The 20,352-nt window shown below is 36.0% G+C and overlaps 1 protein-coding gene across 2 annotated transcripts in view; it reads right to left on the reverse strand.

Moving 5' to 3' along the window:
• Window positions 1-3,682: 3,682 nt before the first annotated feature.
• The window catches only part of TFEC (transcription factor EC), a 42,200-nt gene continuing 25,530 nt past the window's right edge, over window positions 3,683-20,352 (reverse strand). For both annotated transcript variants that reach the window (XM_072146947.1, XM_072146948.1), the window contains exons 4-8: window positions 18,334-18,454; window positions 13,560-13,616; window positions 13,218-13,293; window positions 10,815-10,962; window positions 3,683-7,707 (exon numbers count right to left, since the gene is read on the reverse strand). In XM_072146947.1, coding sequence (XP_072003048.1) covers window positions 7,342-7,707; window positions 10,815-10,962; window positions 13,218-13,293; window positions 13,560-13,616; window positions 18,334-18,454 — 768 coding nt within the window. In that variant the 3' untranslated portion in view covers window positions 3,683-7,341. The remainder of the gene's footprint in view (window positions 7,708-10,814; window positions 10,963-13,217; window positions 13,294-13,559; window positions 13,617-18,333; window positions 18,455-20,352) is intronic.

The raw sequence follows: 20,352 nt of genomic DNA on the forward strand, positions 1-20,352 counted from the left end.
TGCATGAATAACAAGTGACAAAGCTAAACTATGGGTGCAGTACCGAATGAAATGAAGAGTCACGTTCACATAAAAGCGGATGTCCTTGAAAGATAAAATGTCTGTATGATTGAATTGGATTTACCATATTAAATGTTTTTTAAAGTATGCTATTATCCAATATAATGTCTAGCAACATTTAACCTTGGCCTTCAAGAAAAAAAACTTTCAGGTGACACTCACTTTTTGTCTCACAATGGATTATGCATTCAGTGTTTAATGTTCATCTTACAGTCACATTTTGTTTCATAGGACAATACACTGCACACAGCTTAATATGAGAGGTAATTTAAAGGGATCTATTGGCATCATAAATCAGGAAAGGTCTGCTGGAGCAGTTTATGAATAGTTGTAAAACTCTGAACCTGAACTGCATCATTAGAATCGGGTGCCACATATTGTTATTTATAATTGTGTCTACTGAATGTCTATTAACTGCTACTAGGGACTGAATGTTCTACTTTGATGATGAAAGATTATTCGTTCACTTCTTGCAGCCTAATTTGATGTGTATTGTGCTATAGACAGAGCAAATATAGTGTTCTAATATTTAATAGAATACTATGAAAAATGAAAAGGTGTTGCCACATTTGCAGTCTTTTTAACAGAGGACTGCTTCAATGTATTTTCTGAATTTCATCTGAAAGTCTGCTGAAATGTATCATTTGGTAAGAAGGAATATTGTACTGCATCAGCCATTACTGTCTGCGAAAGCTTAGAGACATGTTAAAAAAGGCAAAGGATATTTTACAAATGAGACTTACATTGTCCAACAAGAAAAATTTATGTAGTTTTAATGCCATAAATCAGTTTTACATATGTAGGAAGTACTGCAAATTATAGATTATTAAAGGGGTTATCCGGGTGTTAAAAATTACTGGGTGCCAGACTGGGGTGGTCTATTTAAACATAATAAACATCTACTTACCTCGTCTGGTGTTGCTCATGTCCCGCGCTGCGGTCAGTCTCATCTGTGCGCCAGTTTGATTACAAGGCGCACAGGGAGCTTCCGGCTGTCCGGAAGCTCCCATCCGACATCATCTCCCAGAGCTTACAACGCTGAGAGAAAGGGACGGATGGGAGGAGCCAGCCACATTGCGGACCGGAAGTTCCCTGTTCCCTTCTGTGCCCCTATAAAAAACCAGAGGCACGGATCAGATGGACCGCGGCGCGGGACATCGGCGGTGCCGGAGGAGGTAAGTACATGTTTATTTTTTTTAAATACCTACCCCAGCCCGGCCCTCAGTAATTTTTAACCCCTTTAAGGGAACATGGTAAAACTAAGAAGCTTGTTTTTAGATACACAATAACTGAAGAAACAAAGAAGACAGATGCACTCAATATTCATAAAATATACAATATTTTCTTTCCATTGTTTATTAAGGGCAAGTACAGAAACAACAAGGCTATGGGTTATAAGCTGTGCATGGCCTTATTGGCACTGAGCACCCATTGTTATGATATCGGTAGTCCTTGTTGTTTATGCTATTTGGTTTTAGCAAAGGATGGAAAGAAGACAGTGAGTGCCGCTTCTCATTGACTTCTTCAAAAATACATATATCAGTATTTGCCCTCAATATGAATGGGACACACGTGAAATAAGAGGGAGAAAGAACAAATGATCGATGATGATATTGCAAATGATATTGGTAGATGGTCTACTTGGTGCAAAATTGAGGGAAATCATGGACATTGACAGATGTGAGGAAGAAAATGCAAACAATACATTTACACAGAATACTTTTGTTTGCACCACATTGAAAACACATACAAAGTTACCTTAGGGTTGACTGGGTCTAGTAACATTGAATGCATGATATCTATCCTTGTATTAAACATCATGTGCAGCAGTGAACCATTGTGCCATGTTACAATGAAGATTACCTGCCTCTTTTATAGGGTACCATTCAGCAAACAGTACAACCACAACCAGACATGGTACAAGCTGTCAGACTCGGTAAGTGGGGGCGAACTATCCATGAAAAGTCCCTGCAGGCTATGGCCCTGCCTAAAGAACATGATACTTCCCTGATAAGGGTGAACCCATTATAAGGACAGGGAAGACTCACTTGATCTGGCAGCTGCTGAATGCTGTATCAGACAGGTAACAAGAGGTTAGAGGCAGGCTAGTATTCACACAAGTATACAGAAAAAGATGAAGAAAAAACAAACACTAGTCAGTTTCAAGGAAAGTGGGGTAACCCCAGCAGAGGTCAAAACACACATGGATAAACAACAAATAAAAGATATAACCAGGCAGATCCAGGATGAGGGCTAGACACAGAATCATATAGCAAAATACTGGTCAATTAAACATAGCTGAGGTCAGAAGCACAGAATAGAAAACAAAGCAATAGCACTTAGATATAGACAAAAAGAAGAAGAATATAAAGGGAATAATGGACACTGCCCCCAGCACTCACTGGTTCAGCTGTCCTTCACTCAAGCCACAGCTGCAGACAAAACAAGCTAAAACTCACACCCGGGTTTCCCTAAGGAAAGTTCCTGAATGGGAGTCATTTAAGGCAGCCCTGGGTGTGGTTTTAAGCAAGAAACCTGAAACCTGATCCCATACAGTGTACTTAAGTGGGTTCTGTCAGTGGAAGGTATTTATCAGGGCTTTTGCACCAGGACACTGGCATAGAAGTCCTGAAATAATAATCTTATTGCTAGCACTTGCTATTTTTGCCTCTTTCAGTCACCTCTATGCCAGGGCCAGAGGGTGGGTGCCTCTGGCAGGGAAGTGGGCCGCCGAAGGCGTTCCTGTCCCCATGCAGGAACACTAGCTGGAGTAGGCGATTTTTCATACATGAAAAGACACCCATTGTGCTTATTTTTATACCAAGCAGGACCTGGTGTAGAAATAGACGCTGCGCTCCCACCCAATGGATACATCAAGAGATGGGAGCCTCTTGATGTGTCCGGCTGGAGGGCCGGTGGGGCTATCATATGCCAGCATATAATAAGTACCCCCAATATATCAAACGTTGATTCTCTTATGGAAACACTGTGGCTTAAGAAATATTTGATACAATGTACAAAAATATAATATCACTACCCCAATTCTCAAATTGTGAGAGCACTATCCCACTTCATAGTGATAGGATAAACACAGATGAATTAAGGAAGCTCACAATACTACTTCTGTACTATAATCATAATTTGTGTCCTAACTGCCAAGCCAAGGGTTGCCTGTTACTGCAGTTGTTTTCAGAGCAAAATATATCCGCTGATGGAGTAGTTGGAAACATGGCTAAGTACAACACTTAAACACAACCATAGGCCCCTTGCACATGATCGTATATAGTGATAGTATGGTAGCTATATGAATGGTAGCTAGCATATGGCTGCCATAGGACTGCAATGTGCACAGCACGGTATGGTGAACACACATGTGTTTCACTGTGCCGTTCCATCCCCGGAAATAAAAAGATCTTTTGCCATAAGAGCGGCCTTATGGAAAGAGGAAGCCGAACGTATGCCAAACTGGGTCCCAGCCCATGTGTACCGTACATTAATGTTGAAGGAGACTCAATATAAAATCAAAATAAAAACAATGAGGTTTTTCTGAAAAGGTCTTTTAATACCAATATCACTTAATATATGGTTATTTGTTTACAAACACAAAGTATAAAATCGGACTAAATTTATAAAACAAATAAATTGAATGGTCAGTATAAAACATAAGCATATCAATACTGTACAGATTTAGAAAAATGAATGAAAGTTGTCCCAGAGATTCCAGAAGTCTCTGGCTGCTCTACTGTCTGCTGTGCTTGTCTCATATTATTTACATGTGTTTAACACATGATACAAAGGAACATAATGCCAGTTTAACATAAAAATAGTAAAGAACAAGAAAATAATGTCAGATGTACATTATACTGTCAATATTTTGTCATGAAAATTTATTCAAATTTAGAAATTGACAAAACTGTATATTTCATTCATGCAAAAAAGTGGTTTATACGGTATGACAAAGTTGTAATAATTACATAGTGTTACATCAACAAAAGTCTAATAGCAAGTGTCCATATGGCTGCTCATTTTGTTATATGGGACTAAACATGGAGAGCTTTATGAAAAAATAGACAATCCTATGTATTACCTGTCTCTTTTCCTAAACCTATGCATGAAAGTAGAGTGATTATACATTTAAGATCCTGGTTATTTATTGTGAAATATCCAATAGAAGGAAGTGAAAGTTCTGAACAGAACCATACAAAAACTAAATTATAAGAATACTCCAGTTGCTCAAGTTGCGCAGTTATAACATTGTGTTTGTCCAGTATTTGATATGAAGGCAAAATTATTGGTCTGAATCACAGCTTGGATTTCAATTTAATAGTGCTTGGAAAAATGAAAAACTAACTAGTGGTTGGCTGCTTTGGATAAATTGTTTTCATAAATATGTCCATATATTGGATATTTAAACAATATTTACAGTAGTTTATTCTCTGACTTACCATTGAGCAATTACTTTGAACAAAACTTAAATATAGAATTTATGCAAAGTAAAAGGTAGTATAATGTCATACAGATAATAAATGTTAAGAACATACTTCCAATGGAGAGTGAGCAAAGGTTTTTTTTTTTAATGTATTCCATATATATTGTTAAAATATACAGCATAAAGTTCATTAGCCTTGAAAATTATTATTATGCCTTGGACATCATGGATGAATTTTACACATGCTTGAACTATTTCTCAAACAATTACAAAACTGTCTATAATGAGCTAAATGTCCTTAGTGAATAATTATTGCTTAAATACATAAACTTAGAGTTTGAGAAAGAATTTTAGATACTAAACAGTACATGCCATGAGCTACCTAGAAGCTCTGGCACACACCTAAGGGCATGTGAAATGAATAGGCTGAAGGCTTTTTTGCTTGTGGAAAGATCTCTATGGCTTCAAAACTGCATAATAAATATGAACCACGCTCTTAAATTATATTTGGAAAATATCTGTTTAAGACACATTAGCTTAGATATTGCCTCTGGGACATAAAGATTTTCCCATAAAATCTTTTTACAAGATGTAAGAGTCAACTTTTTTGGTTACTTCCATTGTTTTAATAAGGTTTTTAAGTGTTTTTTTATGAAACAGTTGGTAATATCAAGGGCCATATTTATTCTGCTAGGAATATTTGCATTTATTTTCAATATCTGCCACCATTCTTATAAAGCACATAATATCTTACAATGCCATAATATCTAACTGAAATGAATTTTGGAAGAAGAAATTTTAACTGCACAGTATGGGATAATAATATAATTATAAGGTCATATATATAACATTTCCCTACCATTTACCCCATATGTAATTGGCACTCAAAATTCCCACATTCCCAATACCTGAAGCATTTTGTCCAGATTACATTTTTCTTGATATTATTCATTCTACATATTCAAAATCATCTTCATAAAAGGTTCAAGTATTTGTTTGATAAGAGTTTAGTTCAAACACACACAACTTTCTATTACTACAATCTTAGTCCTGTATCTGTGTTGCATCTTTAAAAATTCTACATCTTGGGGAAAATGGGTCTAATTAAGCCCGTGAGGCAAATATTTTGTGCATTGTATGAAATTATAGCTTCTAAGCTATATAATATAATAAATATACATTACCAAAATAGTTTCATATATATCCCCCTAACATGTAATAATAACAAGAGGAAATCACTTACTGTGTACATGTATGTCTATTGGAAAGAAAATGTAATCATCATCATAGATGGGACTTTTCTAGTATAGTGTTTTTCTAGATTTGCTGGTGTTTGCCTTGCGGCAGCTCTGTGTACATGGTGGGGTAAAAGTTGACCCTCCTGCAAAAACTTACAAAAAAGCACTGAAAAGCATATGATTTGTGTTGAATCGAATTGTATATACTGTGGCATTATTGGAGCAAATATTGTTTCAGTATTGCCTATATAGGCTATAAGAATTTGACAATTTTTAGACCAGAAAGTCCTGATCTTTGCAAAGTAGATTAAGCAGAATTAAAAGGAGTCCTTTGTTGGGGAATTTGAAGATGAATGCTACACTTACCTCTCTGGTTGGCTTCCCTTGCTCCTCAGTACTGCTCCCAACAGGCTCTTGGTCATAATGTCCCATTAGTTGAGCATATATAGCTTCTTCAACACGCATCAGCATTTATCTGTATGGTCACATTTGACCAGAGGCATGGAAGTTTCTTAATCAACTATTGGGGTTCTCAGCCACAAGTCACTTAGCCATTCATTCAAGAAAACATATAAGCACTCACCAATGTCGTTAGTCAATCTTTATTTCATGGATGCAGGGATAAGCATGCCACAACATTACCTGTTATACTGCATCTACGCAATATAGATTTACCAACAACATTGATAAGTGCTACTCTGTTTTGTTGAATGTATGGCAAAGTTGAGTTGCAGCTGAGAACCCCATTGGTTGGTTAAGAGACTTACATGCTCCTGGCCACATCTGACACTACAGATAAATGCTGATGGATGTTTATCTGTACTGTAGTTGCTAGAGAAGGTTTGTCATATCTTGAACATTTCCACACAGGGCATGTATTTTGCTAAAGATTCATGCTCCTTTCCTCAGTCTCACAGTATGACGCAGTGCCTCCTCATAGTAGCCCTTCTCACTAAAATATGTTGGGTGTAAACTACATTATCAATTCATCAGCAGATTAGTGAAAACTGAAAATAGTATTATTTAGAGCAGGGCAGTAGAAATACAGAATATCAATTTCCTCATGAAAATCGGAGTCTACTATGAAATTAGAAAATGGAAATAAGTTCTTCACATTTAAAAGGCCACAACATTTTCATTATATTGGAGTGTAAGAATAGTACTTTTACAGTAAATATCTGTTGCGATGGTCCTTCAAAGACACTTAATTAAATTTGCTAACAGGATGATCCATTTACCAAAGTCGCAATATGGTAACTTAATTACAAGTGGCAAATGTGATATTGTAATATACATGCACAAAATCATTAAGTCTTTCCATTTAGTCACCAGGTGATGCTTAGCCCCAAGGTAAACATGTTGAGCAGTATTTACTAATTGGAGCTGTTATAGTGGAAAATCACTTAGGCCCATGTAATTTAATGGGTGTAAGGTATAATATACAAACATGTCACTTTGACATTCGTGTTTTAAAGAATGGAGTTTTTCATTCTGCACTCTCTCTGCACTGAAAATTGCTTTTCCATTTAGTCTCTTTGTAAGATTTAAAACATATGAAAAGTCCTGATCACAGGCAGGATACATATTATTGTCTATTGGGTCTGTCTGTTAAATTTAGACATCATCGTCATCATCATCATCACCACTGCTGAAACTGCTTCTTCTACTGCTTCCTTTGGAAAGGTCGGGTGAGGTTGCTGAGAGAAAAGGGTCAGTTCCATAGGGAGACATTTCCTCTAACATCTGTTCCTTTAAAGCAGCACTAAAGGATAGATCTGTAAAGTGTGAAAGTGGATCAGAAAATCCTGTGGATGCATCACATAAGTCACTTGATTGTCCAATAGACATTGGAAGCTGATGAACATAGTCTTCTGATAAATTGTCTCCATATGTTTGCTGTTTGATGACTTGTGAAGCTAATTCTACCGTGCACATTGCTGGCATTGGCAAACCATGAGCTCGGGCTTGTATTTCTAGTTCCTAAAGAAAAAATCAACTATTAATATTTATACTTTTCTTACAGCAAATAAAATTATTTAACCCCTAAAGGAAATGGATGTTTTTTTTTACCTCTGGAATTTTTTTTAGATTTTATAATTATAAAGTGCTAACTTTTTCATCTTCCTACTTTGATTTATATAAAATATTAGACAGCTGGTATGGAGGCGATAGTAAAGAATTACTATAACCACGATACGATATGATAATAAAAACATCTCTTTTTTATACTTCTTTCACTACATCTTTTTAAATTAAATTTTTTACTTTTAATGTTCATTTAGACTAAAGAATGTTCATATTTCATTTTGATGGAGCATAGTATATATAATGTTTAAAAATTTCATTAAATAAATTATTTAACCCCTTTCTGACTGAGGGCCATTGGTGCCTGAATTTCCAGGTCAATTTTTGCTTTTATATAATTTTTACTTAGATTTTGTCATGCCATGTAAGACTTTAACCTCAGAGGATAAATGACTATACATGTAAAAATATTACACTTTAAAAAAAAATGTCAATTAAAGTTTTTTTAATAAGTAGTACAACTGAATAAACTTTTAATAAAATATGTTATAAATATCTACAGCGTCATCCCATCACCATTTGCTAGGTTCAGCTACACATGCATAGGGTGCATATACTTCTGCAAACTGTAAGCTAAGCCTTTCCTGCAGTTCCTCTACATTTTGCCTTCAGATGACCGGCTGGTAGGGGCACACTTCAAACATATATATCTCCTGAACCCTTACACCTAGAAACACAAATCTTGTGTCATTTTAAACCATAGAATCTCCCCTCTGACGTCAATATTGTGTTTGGATGTTTCACAGAAATTAAGATTTTCACCATTAAAATAACAGTCAGAAATGGGTGCCAGGGTTCAGGAGATATAGTCGTTTGAATTTGGCCACTGTCATGACATTTATAAATGCATCTGCATGCGTTATGTTAAAATATGTTGTTTATAGCTGTATGGCAGTTGCGAAGTGGTTACCATGTGATCTTTCATTCACACACATAATGCAATGAATTATAACTATTATTACATATTATCACTATGATTGATATAGGAAATCTAACAGACTGGGCCTAGTAATCAGCCATATATGCAAACCTTGAGACCATTGTCAAGATCTTAGGTGTCACTACAATCAGAACCTCTTAATTATATCATTGTAAGGGGTGCAATGGGTCAGATAGAGATCCCCAGCTTTATTTAACTACGTAGATAAACATTTTTAGATTGTGAGCCCCTTGGGGACAGGGACCGATTTGGCAAGCTCTGTGCAGCGCTGCGTAATCTGTGTGCGCTATATAAATAAAGAATTACCGTATATTCTCGAGTATAAGCCGACCCGAGTATAAGCCGAGACCCCTAATTTTACCACCAAAACTGGGAAAACCTATTGACTCGAGTATAAGCCGAGGGTGTAGCATACAGCCAGCCCCAAGTGGTATACAGCCTGCCCCCCTAATGTATACAGCCAGCCTGCCCCCTCATGTATACAGCCAGCCTGCCCCCTCATGTATACAGCTTGCCAGCCTGCCCCCTCATGTATACAGCCTGCCAGCCTGCCCCCTCATGTATACAGCCTGCCCCCTCATGTATACAGCCTGCCAGCCTGCCCCCTCATGTATACAGCCTGCCCCCTCATGTATACAGCCTGCCAGCCTGCCCCCTCATGTATACAGCCTGCCAGCCTGCCCCCTCATGTATACAGCCTGCCAGCCTGCCCCTCACGTATACAGCCTGCCAGCCAGCCCCCTCATGTATACAGCCTGCCAGCCTGCCCCTCACATATACAGCCAGCCTGCCCCCATGTATGTTGAGCACATTTAAAAAATTTAACTTAATTCTCACCTTCCGGCGATACTCACCCCCGATCCTCTGCGGTGCTCTCGATCCCCGGCAGCGGCTTCTGTCTTCTCTTGCCGGCGGAGGCGCGTCCATGCGATCTCCCCGGCGGCACTCACTATGATGTGGCGGTGTCGCCGCTGATGACGTCACACCGCTGCATCATAGTAAGCGCCGGCGGGGAGATCGCATGGACGCGACTCCGCCGTCAAAAGAAGAAAGAAGACATCCGCAGCCGGGGATCGAGAGCCACCAACGAGGATCGGAAGCCGGCGCCGTGGATCGGGGGTTAGTATCGCCGGAAGGTGAGAACTAAGTTTATTTATTTAATGTGCTGAACGCCGCCGGGTATTGGGCCGCCGCCGGGTATCGGGAGCTGCCGCCGGTGGATCCGGGCACCGGAGGGTGAGTATTAAAATGTATTTTTTAAATTGACTCGTGTATAAGCCGAAGTGAGGTTTTTCAGCACATTTTTTGTGCTGAAAAACTCGGCTTATACACGAGTATATACGGTATTAAAGAATTATTACATTCAGCCAGAGCTTTTTTAACATTGCATCCTCATACTAACATCATCATCACATGAATAATGCCAGTTTTCACAGACTGACCACAATGCACAGGACAGAACTACCTGATATATGATGCAAGGAGGACATTTACCCACACAAAATAGCAGCACTGAATTATGTGCTGCAGGCATAACTTCCCTGGAAACATCTAAAATCAACAAATACAATAAACATACATCATGTAGAGTTTCATCTTAGTTAGTTTCTGGAAAGTCATAAAACAGGGCAGACTGAGCCTTCACACAGCTATGAGGATATAGCCATAAGCACATTCAATATATATACATATATATATATAAATATATATATATATATATATATATATATATATATATATATATATATATATATAAATATATATATATATATATATATATATATATATATATATATATATATATATATATATCCCTTAAGGCAACTACATAAATTTGTTTTCAGGGGAGTACATTTTTTTTTAAAAGACCCGTCCTTTGGTTCTTAGTACCTAACAGGTTATGGATCTGACTGCATTCATTCAATCAATCTTAGTTAAAGGTTTAACACATCCTGTCACCAAAAAATAGATAATGAAAGCTATGGTTATAATAAATAAATCTCTAGTGGTAGAATAGAAGGGATCATTCTAGAACTTTCAAACTTTTTCCTTCTTAACCAACCTGAATACGCAGTAGCAATCTTCTGTTGGCTTGCTCTAATTTTTTCTGTCTGTGTTCTAATTCTCTACCTCTTTGTTGTTCTTTTTGTAGCCACTTGATGTATTCAACTGAAGCTTTTAAAATGGTTCCTTTGTTCCAGCGCATATCACTGCAAAATGGCGAAATAACCTTTTCACAATTGTGCACATCAGCAGAATTCATAAGAACTTACAAAATCTTTTACATTAACCTGAAATAATGATTTACATGACTATTATTCACTGTTAGATATTATTGCTTCTGAATGGAAATTTTAATAGAATAGTTAAGAACTCCTTATATAGTAAAATTGATCCTGGAATGAAAATATGTGTCAAAAGAAACTAATAGAGAGACTTTTTGTGAGAGCGCTAAATGTATTATGATTCCACCATTACAGTTTTTATATTTTAAGTGAAAATTGCTTTTATTATTAACTTTGAGATTAAAATCTATGTGCAGTACTTATACATTAATGGAGAAGAAAATGTACATTGCCAAGGACTTCAGATTACATTTTTAAAGATCATTTTAAGTATAATATTCTTTGTATTTGACTATTTTCAGGAAAGGGAGAGTGTTTCATTGTTAACGTAAAATACAGTGTATTTGCAATAGTGATTCATATTTTAAAGTGTACATAATATAAAAGTATAACATCAATTGGGTGACTACTCAGCTGTTTATTTTAGCTATAGGTTAGGGTAATCAACTATCATGAGAATCTAATGAACTAGCAAAATAAAGTGAAAAAAGCAAATAGTAGGAAGTAGATTAGAACCTGTATTTCTCAACATGTATGTTACTGAAAGTATGCAGCAGGATTAGCTAGAGTGAAGAAGATGTTTTTGTTTTAGTAAAGGAACATAAGAAAATGTATTAAATATATATGTTTGACAGAAACGTGTGTAACGTGGTAAAATCTATACCTGGTTATACACATACACCAATTTTATTAAGTGCTTTTATTACCATATTTAAGAAGAATGAAAAACTGTTTAAAGGAAATCTACTATTTGATGCACTATGAATCAAACATACCTTGAGAATGTTGTAGCTAAACTGATGCAGAAACATATCTTGTTTCATCTCTTAGCTGAGTGGCTTTGCTGAAAAAAGAATAACATTATGATAATGAAGCTCTGTCGCTTCTTTGCCTGGATCAGTGCTTCTGCTCTCGCATTTGGAACACATTTACTTACCCGGTCCAACAAATTCCCCAAAAGTGCATTGTCCGACGAATCCAATCCAGCTTTCCCAAGGTCCTGAATGTTATAATTGTGTTTTTCAGCAAAACCATTTAGCTCAGGGATTACACAAGATATGCATGCTTCTGCATCAGTGTAGCTACAGCATTCTCAAGGTATGTTTGGTTCATAAATGCATTAACTACATAAAGCAGCCAGATAGTGATAGTGGCACTCCCCATATAGTAATATAGACCCTTAAGGGTCAATATAAACTCTTTAACCCTTAGGGGTTGATTTTTCTTACCATAATGCAATATTACACAGTATTGCATTCTATAGATAATTTGCTATGGATCTATAACAGTGGGCCTCTGGTACACCATTATAGATCTTGCCAAATGACAAGTACTGGAGTCTCTTATGGCCTGCAGGGTGCCTTGGTAATGGATCATCACTCCACCTCATGGGGAGTTACGATCGCATCCAGGATGGCAGCGCCACAGGTTTTAGAAGGTTGGCACCTGACAACACCAATTGAGCCTGTCAACCCTCTATATACATCCTTAACACCATTATGGCATACATGTAAATAATAATTTGCTAAGGGGTTAAAATTGTTGTTACAGTGTTACAAAACATAAAATTACACAAAAGAGGTAGTGCAAAAGTGGTAGTGCAATTAATCTTTAACTGAAATAATGCAGTGAACAGCCTTATAAATACACCCATAAAACAAAAATTGTACTTTACCATTCACCTTCTCCTAAAAATCAATTATAAAAGACCCACTAGCTAAATAAAATTCTTCAATGCGTTATGTATGCTACATAATGAATTGTTAAAATTTTAATACATAAAAACAAGTGAGAAATTGAGTTTTTCAAGCATAAAAGGGTTGATAAAAGGGTTCAAAACTATGCCATAAAAAAAGCAAATCCTCAAACAGTGACAGTAATTGGGAAAAATAAAAATGGTACAACTTATAGAATGCAATGCCAAAAATCCATTAAAAAGGCCTAAAAAGTCTGCATTCTAAGGAAATGTGAACAGATCCATTAGATTTCTGTTAATCCCTTTTTATAACAAGAATTACATTGTTAATGAAAACTGGTCCTTATACTAAACTATCCCTTATAGTAAGGTATATTTAAACATTTTGGAAGCAAAGTAAGAAATAAATTTACTGTAGACTCACGGATCATTTGACTTTGGTATCAGTGTTCCAAGTTCTTTTATCCTGTAGTTAATATTATAACGTCTCCTCCGTTCAACTGAAAAACAATGAATATTTTATGATAACTATTTAAACCTACATATCCAAGATCCCTAGATATTTATCTGTATTTTAATTAATGTCCTTCATTAAAATCAATAGTTTATTTGGACTTTTTACAGAAATAATTATAGCATACTGTCACAAAAAACACATGTTTAGCAACCAAATCAACAGTTTGGTAAAGTTTTAATGAGTTAAATGGGTGTAATAATTTGATGTTGAACATTATATAGGTTGTGATAACTGAAATATTTTTCTTACTAAGATTATGATTATCCTTCTTCTGTCTCTCTTTGGCCATCGCTCTTGTATCTGTATCTTTGAACAAAACAAAAAAACTGCAGTCAGTCTTTACAATGTAAAATATATAATTTAGTTGACTATTTTGTAACAACATCATCTATTTATAGTATGTCAAATTATTTATCTATGTGTAGATGATTAAATTCATTCTGAAAAGCACACACACAAACACAATGTAATCCATAGCATGAAAAGCAAATTAGCATAATTTATATAGCATAACAGTCACATCATCACATGGTATATTAAAATAACCACATTAATTGCTTAATTGGTCTTTCCTTTCACTAAATGCAGACCTATTTTAAGTAAAATAATGTTTTAATTGTAGAGGTACCCTACTATTTTCCTTTTTGAGTTTATGGGATTAACTACAGCAGTGATGTGCTGTTTGAGCCAAGGTGTCACTTAAGCATACTGGGGAGCTCCTGTGAAATGAGCAGCAGAGAATTTTAAGCATCTTTTTAACCTCTTCTCAAACATTATTGTACTAGTATGTAATTTTCAGGAAGGAATATCCCTAATTCAGTAATAACTGCTACCCTGCTTCATCATCCACAGTCAATGATAACGTTTTATGAACAATATTGTCAGGATCAATTATAACCATGAAATTTAAAGAATTTTATAGACTACCCCAACAAGCAACACATCAACCAGAAAAACCTCAATTTGAACTTCGGTGACCCAAATCGCAATGTTTGAGTCCACTTATCACTAGTCTCCACTCCTTGAACACCTATTGAAGGCCAAAAGATCATGATTAACATGTGTTCAAAATGGAAATACTTTTTTGTTAGGCTATTAGTTGCAGATGAGTGAGAGACTCAGGACTCAGAAAATATTGCTTCTATCCCTACCTCAGAATTGTCGACTTCAACCACAAAAATATTTCTTAAGCTACACAAATGCCTTTTGGGCTTGAGTCCAATTGGTCAAATCAGCACTTTATCTTTAGTAAGATCTGTCAGTGACTTGGCTAAAACAGAAACATTTTTAATAAACTAGTAGTTGGAAGAACCCAAAAAATGTTGAAGGGCTTTGAGGTTAAAAGTATGTCCCTATTGGGACAATGAGGTACACAAATTATCGTATCCATATTGGAACTAATTTAAATTTTCAGTCTGCAATTCAATTCTGGGAAGTATCCACGGGTTCAAAGAAATCAACTTACTCTTATGCACTAGGAGAATGGCGTGGATGGACTGGAGCCCTAAGGCTAAAGCCTCTTTCTAGCTATTCCTACCTAATTTACCAGCCTACCCTATATGGCTGCTGACAACTTGTTGACATTCCCTTCCTGTGCCAAAGTGCAAACATGGAGACAAAGATTGAACAATACAAAGAATAGTTGACGAATAAGGGGCCGAACCATTAGCACAATGCAGTACATTATCAATACAGCAAATGGATGGTCAGAAAACAGCATAGGAATAAAAGATACAGAAGTCAAAGAAGACTTATAGCAAGCACATTGGAAACGGCAGGCAGAGTTTTGGTTCATACGGTAATTGGAACAGATCCTTAACAGATACAAAAATATTGTTTAACCCCTTAAGGATCAGGCCCTTTTTCGATTTTTGCGTCTTTATTTTTCACTCCACACCTTCAAAAAACTTTTTATTTTTCCATGTACAGAGCTCTGTGATGTCTTGTTTTCTGTGTAACAAATTGCCCTTCATAGTGATGGTATTTAATATTCTGTGCTGTATACTTGAAAACGGGAAAAAAATTCTGAATGCAGTGAAAATGATGAAAAAAATTGTTGTGGGATTGGATATTACGGCTTTCACTGTGCGCCCCAAATGACATGTCTACTTCATTCATTGGGTCAGTACAATCACAAGGATAACAAATTTGTATAGGTTTTATAATATTTTCATACATTTACAAAAATTAAAACCTCCTGTACAACAAAAATTTCTTCATTCTTCCATCATCTGGCGCTAATAACTTTTTCATACTAAATAGAATTTTTAATATTTTTCAAAATGGCCTTTTGCGACTTTGGGCGGTATTTTCCGTTACAGGGCTAAAAAACAAGTATTATATTTTGATATATCAGGCATTTTCAGATGCGACAATACCTAATGTGTTTATGATTTTTACTGTTTATTTATATTTATATGACTTCTAGGGAAAGGGGGGTGATTTTTAGTTTTTTTTTTATATAATTGTTTTTAACTTTTTTTTCTTTTTTACTATTTTTAAGACTCCCTAGGGTACTTTAACCCTAGGTTGTCTGATTGATCCAATCATATACTGCCATACTACAGTATGGCAGTATATGGGGATTTTGCATGCCATCTATTATAATGTGCAAATTGCACATTGTAATAGATAGCCTAAAACATGATAGCCCCGGATCTTTGTGTACTCTGAGGCTGCCATGGCAACAGATCGCCGCTCCCCAATGACGTCACAGGGAGTGACGATCTGAACCAACATGACCGCTCCCCAATGTGCCACCAGCCGTTTTGCCGGCGGTGATCAAAGGGTTGATACCCGCGATCGCTGCTACCACCGATCCCGGGTGTTAGCTATGGGCGTTTGCTTCATTGTGAAGCAAACGCCTGGTGAGTATGAAGAGGGCTCAGTCAGTGAGCTCTCTTCATACTCCCCCTTGGGCATCAAGTCGTAAGGGTATGTCTTATTGCGCTATGGGGTCATATAATGTAAAAAAGCTAAATACTTCATAATCTACATGTATTGATATCTAAATATATGGTGTTATCTATTAAAGTAATACCTCCGTTTACTTTAATTAACAATATAAAATATACATATTTCAGTAGTTTTGGTGTCTCATTACACACTTGGTATTGAAAATGGCAAGTTGAAAAGAACTGAAAAAAATTATTATAAATGAAAAAAAAACCCTTTTCTTTTCTAGGAAGCTAATCATGTCAAGATTTACAGAAGTTTTTTTCAATACAAAAAGTGTATTTAGACATTATCCAGTAGCAACAGCTTTCTGCATTCCCTAGTTCAAATCTAATCAGATTTCCTAAATATCTCCACTGAAAGAATCCTGTGTTTCCTTTCCATGACATTAATAAACAGTAAAGGGTTTTATAATGTTGAGTACTAATTGAATGTAACTTTTCAAGCTGTTAATCCGTTAATATAGATACTTATTGAATGGATTTTCTTAAAGCTCTAAGAAGCCGTTTGTTCTATCATGAAACACATTTAATAGGAGATAATTAATTTATGCAGTTGGTCACCAGCCAAGATTTGAAAGAATCTTGTGTTTCCCAAAATAATTTGATTATGGAAATGCATGATGTTCATAAAGATCACAAAGTCACCATTGTTTACTGGCTTCTGAACCAAGAGGACAGAATAAACATGCTTGTTGATCTTTACTCTGCCTTTGCTAAAATAGTAAGCTTCAGAAAACACATGTGCCGTTGTGATTGTAAGATTATTAGCATTTTTCTGCATAGAAAGCATTATTCTAGCACTAAAAGACTTTTTGGTGGATTTATTTTTAACTTTATGGTTTCTTTCTCTGAATTCTGCCTTTTATGCTTACCATTCATGGAAAATTCTTAAAGAAAGTAGCAAGGTTTTTGTGAAAGCACAGAAAGTAGGAAATACTACATAAAAACCTCAGCCTCTCTCCAATAGTCTTACTGTCATTAGTCATTGCCCATACAGTAATGAAATGCCAAATACAAATGCATGACCACTGCCTTGGTGGTCACATTTTAACAGTGCTTCACCACAAGGGCATGTTTTTGACAATACATGCAGTAATTTGCATCATTTTTGCTAACTATGGCATGGGCCACAGCAGGGAATACTTAATGAACCACCAGTATTAATAAATAGCATCCAAAGTGCAGTTGCTGTCCTGCCCATGCATGATTCATTATTATGGAATATCTGTTCATGTAAATGGGTTTAATACCATGAAAACTATATGACCATGTAATAAGATAATACACTGAGGCCTATGTATCTTGTCTATCATGGCAGTTTCTTGGAGGCATGGAAAAGTCACAATTTCTAGAACACATTGAAGAAATTATATGTTTTTTGTCCATTAGCACCCCTCTCACCAGATAGTGGCAAGAGCAGGGAACTCCATGGCCTGCCAGGTTCATGATTTGTACCAGAAAACTGGTGTAGGTTATAGCTAAAGTTTGCACATTGACTGCTGTAGATTGCAATTCAGAATGATTAAAAGCCAGGAACTGAGGTCCCATGTGGCATAGACGAAAAATAATACTAGTCACCCCCACCCACCTTCTGCGACCAGCCACTGACTAAAAGCAGCACCTTTATTTTTATCCTAATAATTTCAAAAATAAACTGACTTTTATTATGTTGTTATGATTATGTGTTATAATGCCATATGTATGCAATCAATACAATAAATAACATTAACAAAGTGTCTTGAATTAACCGGTTTTTACATCTCTACATGAAGATAATAATCAAGCTTGAGGAGGATTAATTAATTTTTCTAAAATATATGAGAAGATAAATGAAAATGCACCAAAATTCTGGTATAATTTTTTACCAAAAAACTGCCATAGATGACATACAGTTTCTAAAGGTGCGGCGTACACACTGCGATGTGCCAAAAAAATGTGCCAAAAGGTGGCTTAATTTTTTGGTGCAGACTAAGCACAGAAATAGGTGATGAAAATTACACAAGGTTAATGCGACATTTAGACAGTCTTAGTAAATCTTTTTTACTAATGTTAATTCAATTATTTACCTGAAACTTCCCGCTTTACACCAACACCAGCTGTACAAGAGGTGTTAGATAGTCCCATGGTAGAACTGGAAATATTTTGGTCAGTATTATACACATCCAAAATACTGCTGGAGAGTGAAAGCTGAAAAAAGAAAAATACAAGACATTACATTACATTCTAATGTATAGGGAATAATACAATATTGTGATGGATGGTCAATGATATTGTTATTACATTTGTCTGTTTTACCCTCAGCAGTTACACCTATGTAAGTTTCTGGATATAGATATTAAAGAAGTTGGAATTCAAGGGAATTCTTACCTTATGCACTCATCTGTGGTTTGTGTATGGTATCTTAAATCTGAGAGCTAAGAAAAGATGCTTGAATAAGTGTTTGATCTGCTCAGCAAAGTGGACTTTGCTTTCTCTTGTAACTGTGTTTTTTTCTTTTTCACTTCACTAGGCAAATTGTCATGTTAATGTTTGCCCAGTGCAGTGTACAAATGCCCTTAAAGGAATTGTGTTATGCTAATCATATTTACTTGCAAACCCCTGATGCACACTTACAAGAAGATAAAAGCCTTTATCTTTTAAGTACTTTCTTAAGCTATTTGCATTTACTTCAATATTGTTATGATGGAATGAACAACATGGTTTTAAAACCATTAGGGGCAACCCAATACAGGATCAAAGCAATATACAGCTAAAGAAAATATGTTGTACAATGACCAGCAACTAAATTAACCTCTTGTATGTGAAAAGCATACACTGAATCAATGCAGTCATCTTGTATCTCACTATTCTGTAAAATATCTAGAATCAGAGCATCATAGTAGATTTGGTTGATTAAAGATTCAGTTCCATCTAGTTAATCTAATATTCCTATAGTGTTGACGCAGAGTAAGAAAAAATACATAGTTCAAAGCCAATTAGCCAATAGTGCTGGAAAATTAAATCCTTGGATCAAATTACATCTCAACAGTTCCCAGAACATGTAAAAATTTTCCTTTCAAGAAAGCCATCTTGAACATGTCCAAAGTCTCAACCACCACAGCAAAATGGAGCTGATGTATTAGTACTGGGGCTAGTTTTTAAGTAGTATTTCTCTGACTTATGCTGTGGACTCCAATGAAGTTTGGTGAGTATCACAGAAGCGTGGGCCTCATATGAAACTGCCACTGCAGCTACAGCTAGTTCAAACGTTATAAGGACATATTGGGTGACTTGTGTACTCAATTGAGAATATATACAATGATGTACCTGTCAATATAAAGACAGTGAAATCTCTGAGGAAAAACCTCAAAGATTGGCAGAAACCGATGGGTGGCTGCTCCAGCCACTTGTTAACTCCTCCCCCTGCATTCTGGGGGAGGATAAGGTGATGTACTCCACTTAACATACATACAGTTGTATTGATATTGATAAATCAGCCCCAATTTGTCAATGTGTTTCATCATCTCATGACTTTTACAGTATCCTTGCCGATGACAATAGCAAAACCATCTTTCTTCTAGGTATCAAGATTGCACCTTTGTAATCGTTACATCATTGTAAAACAATCCATTAAAACAATCTCTGTGCTGCCCATTCACATCCCTCTGCAGTGTAATATTATCAGCTTCAGTATTGTATATACTTAAAAGTTAAAATTCTACTATGTAAACTCTCTATGAGGTCATTAATAAAATATCACAAAGAAGAGGGCCTAATACTGATTGGTAACTGTGACCAATCTCAGGATGTACTATTAATGACAACCCTCTGTTTTCTATCACTAAGCCAATTGTTAAACCAAATAACACAGATTTTTCGCTAATACAAGCAGTTCAGGTTTATGAACCAGTATTTTATGTGGTACATTATCAAATACTTTGGAAAAGTGAAAATTGACAACATGTTTAACTTTCCCCAGGCCCAGTCCAGAACTGACCTCCTCCTAGAAGCAGATTATTCTAACAGGACAGAACCCCAATACACTCATTCTGATGCTCTATTATTAAACTATTATCATTGAGATAATCAAGGATAACATCTCTAAG

This window comes from Engystomops pustulosus, chromosome 4 (assembly GCF_040894005.1).
Source record: "Engystomops pustulosus chromosome 4, aEngPut4.maternal, whole genome shotgun sequence".
Taxonomy (NCBI): Eukaryota; Metazoa; Chordata; class Amphibia; order Anura; family Leptodactylidae; genus Engystomops; species Engystomops pustulosus.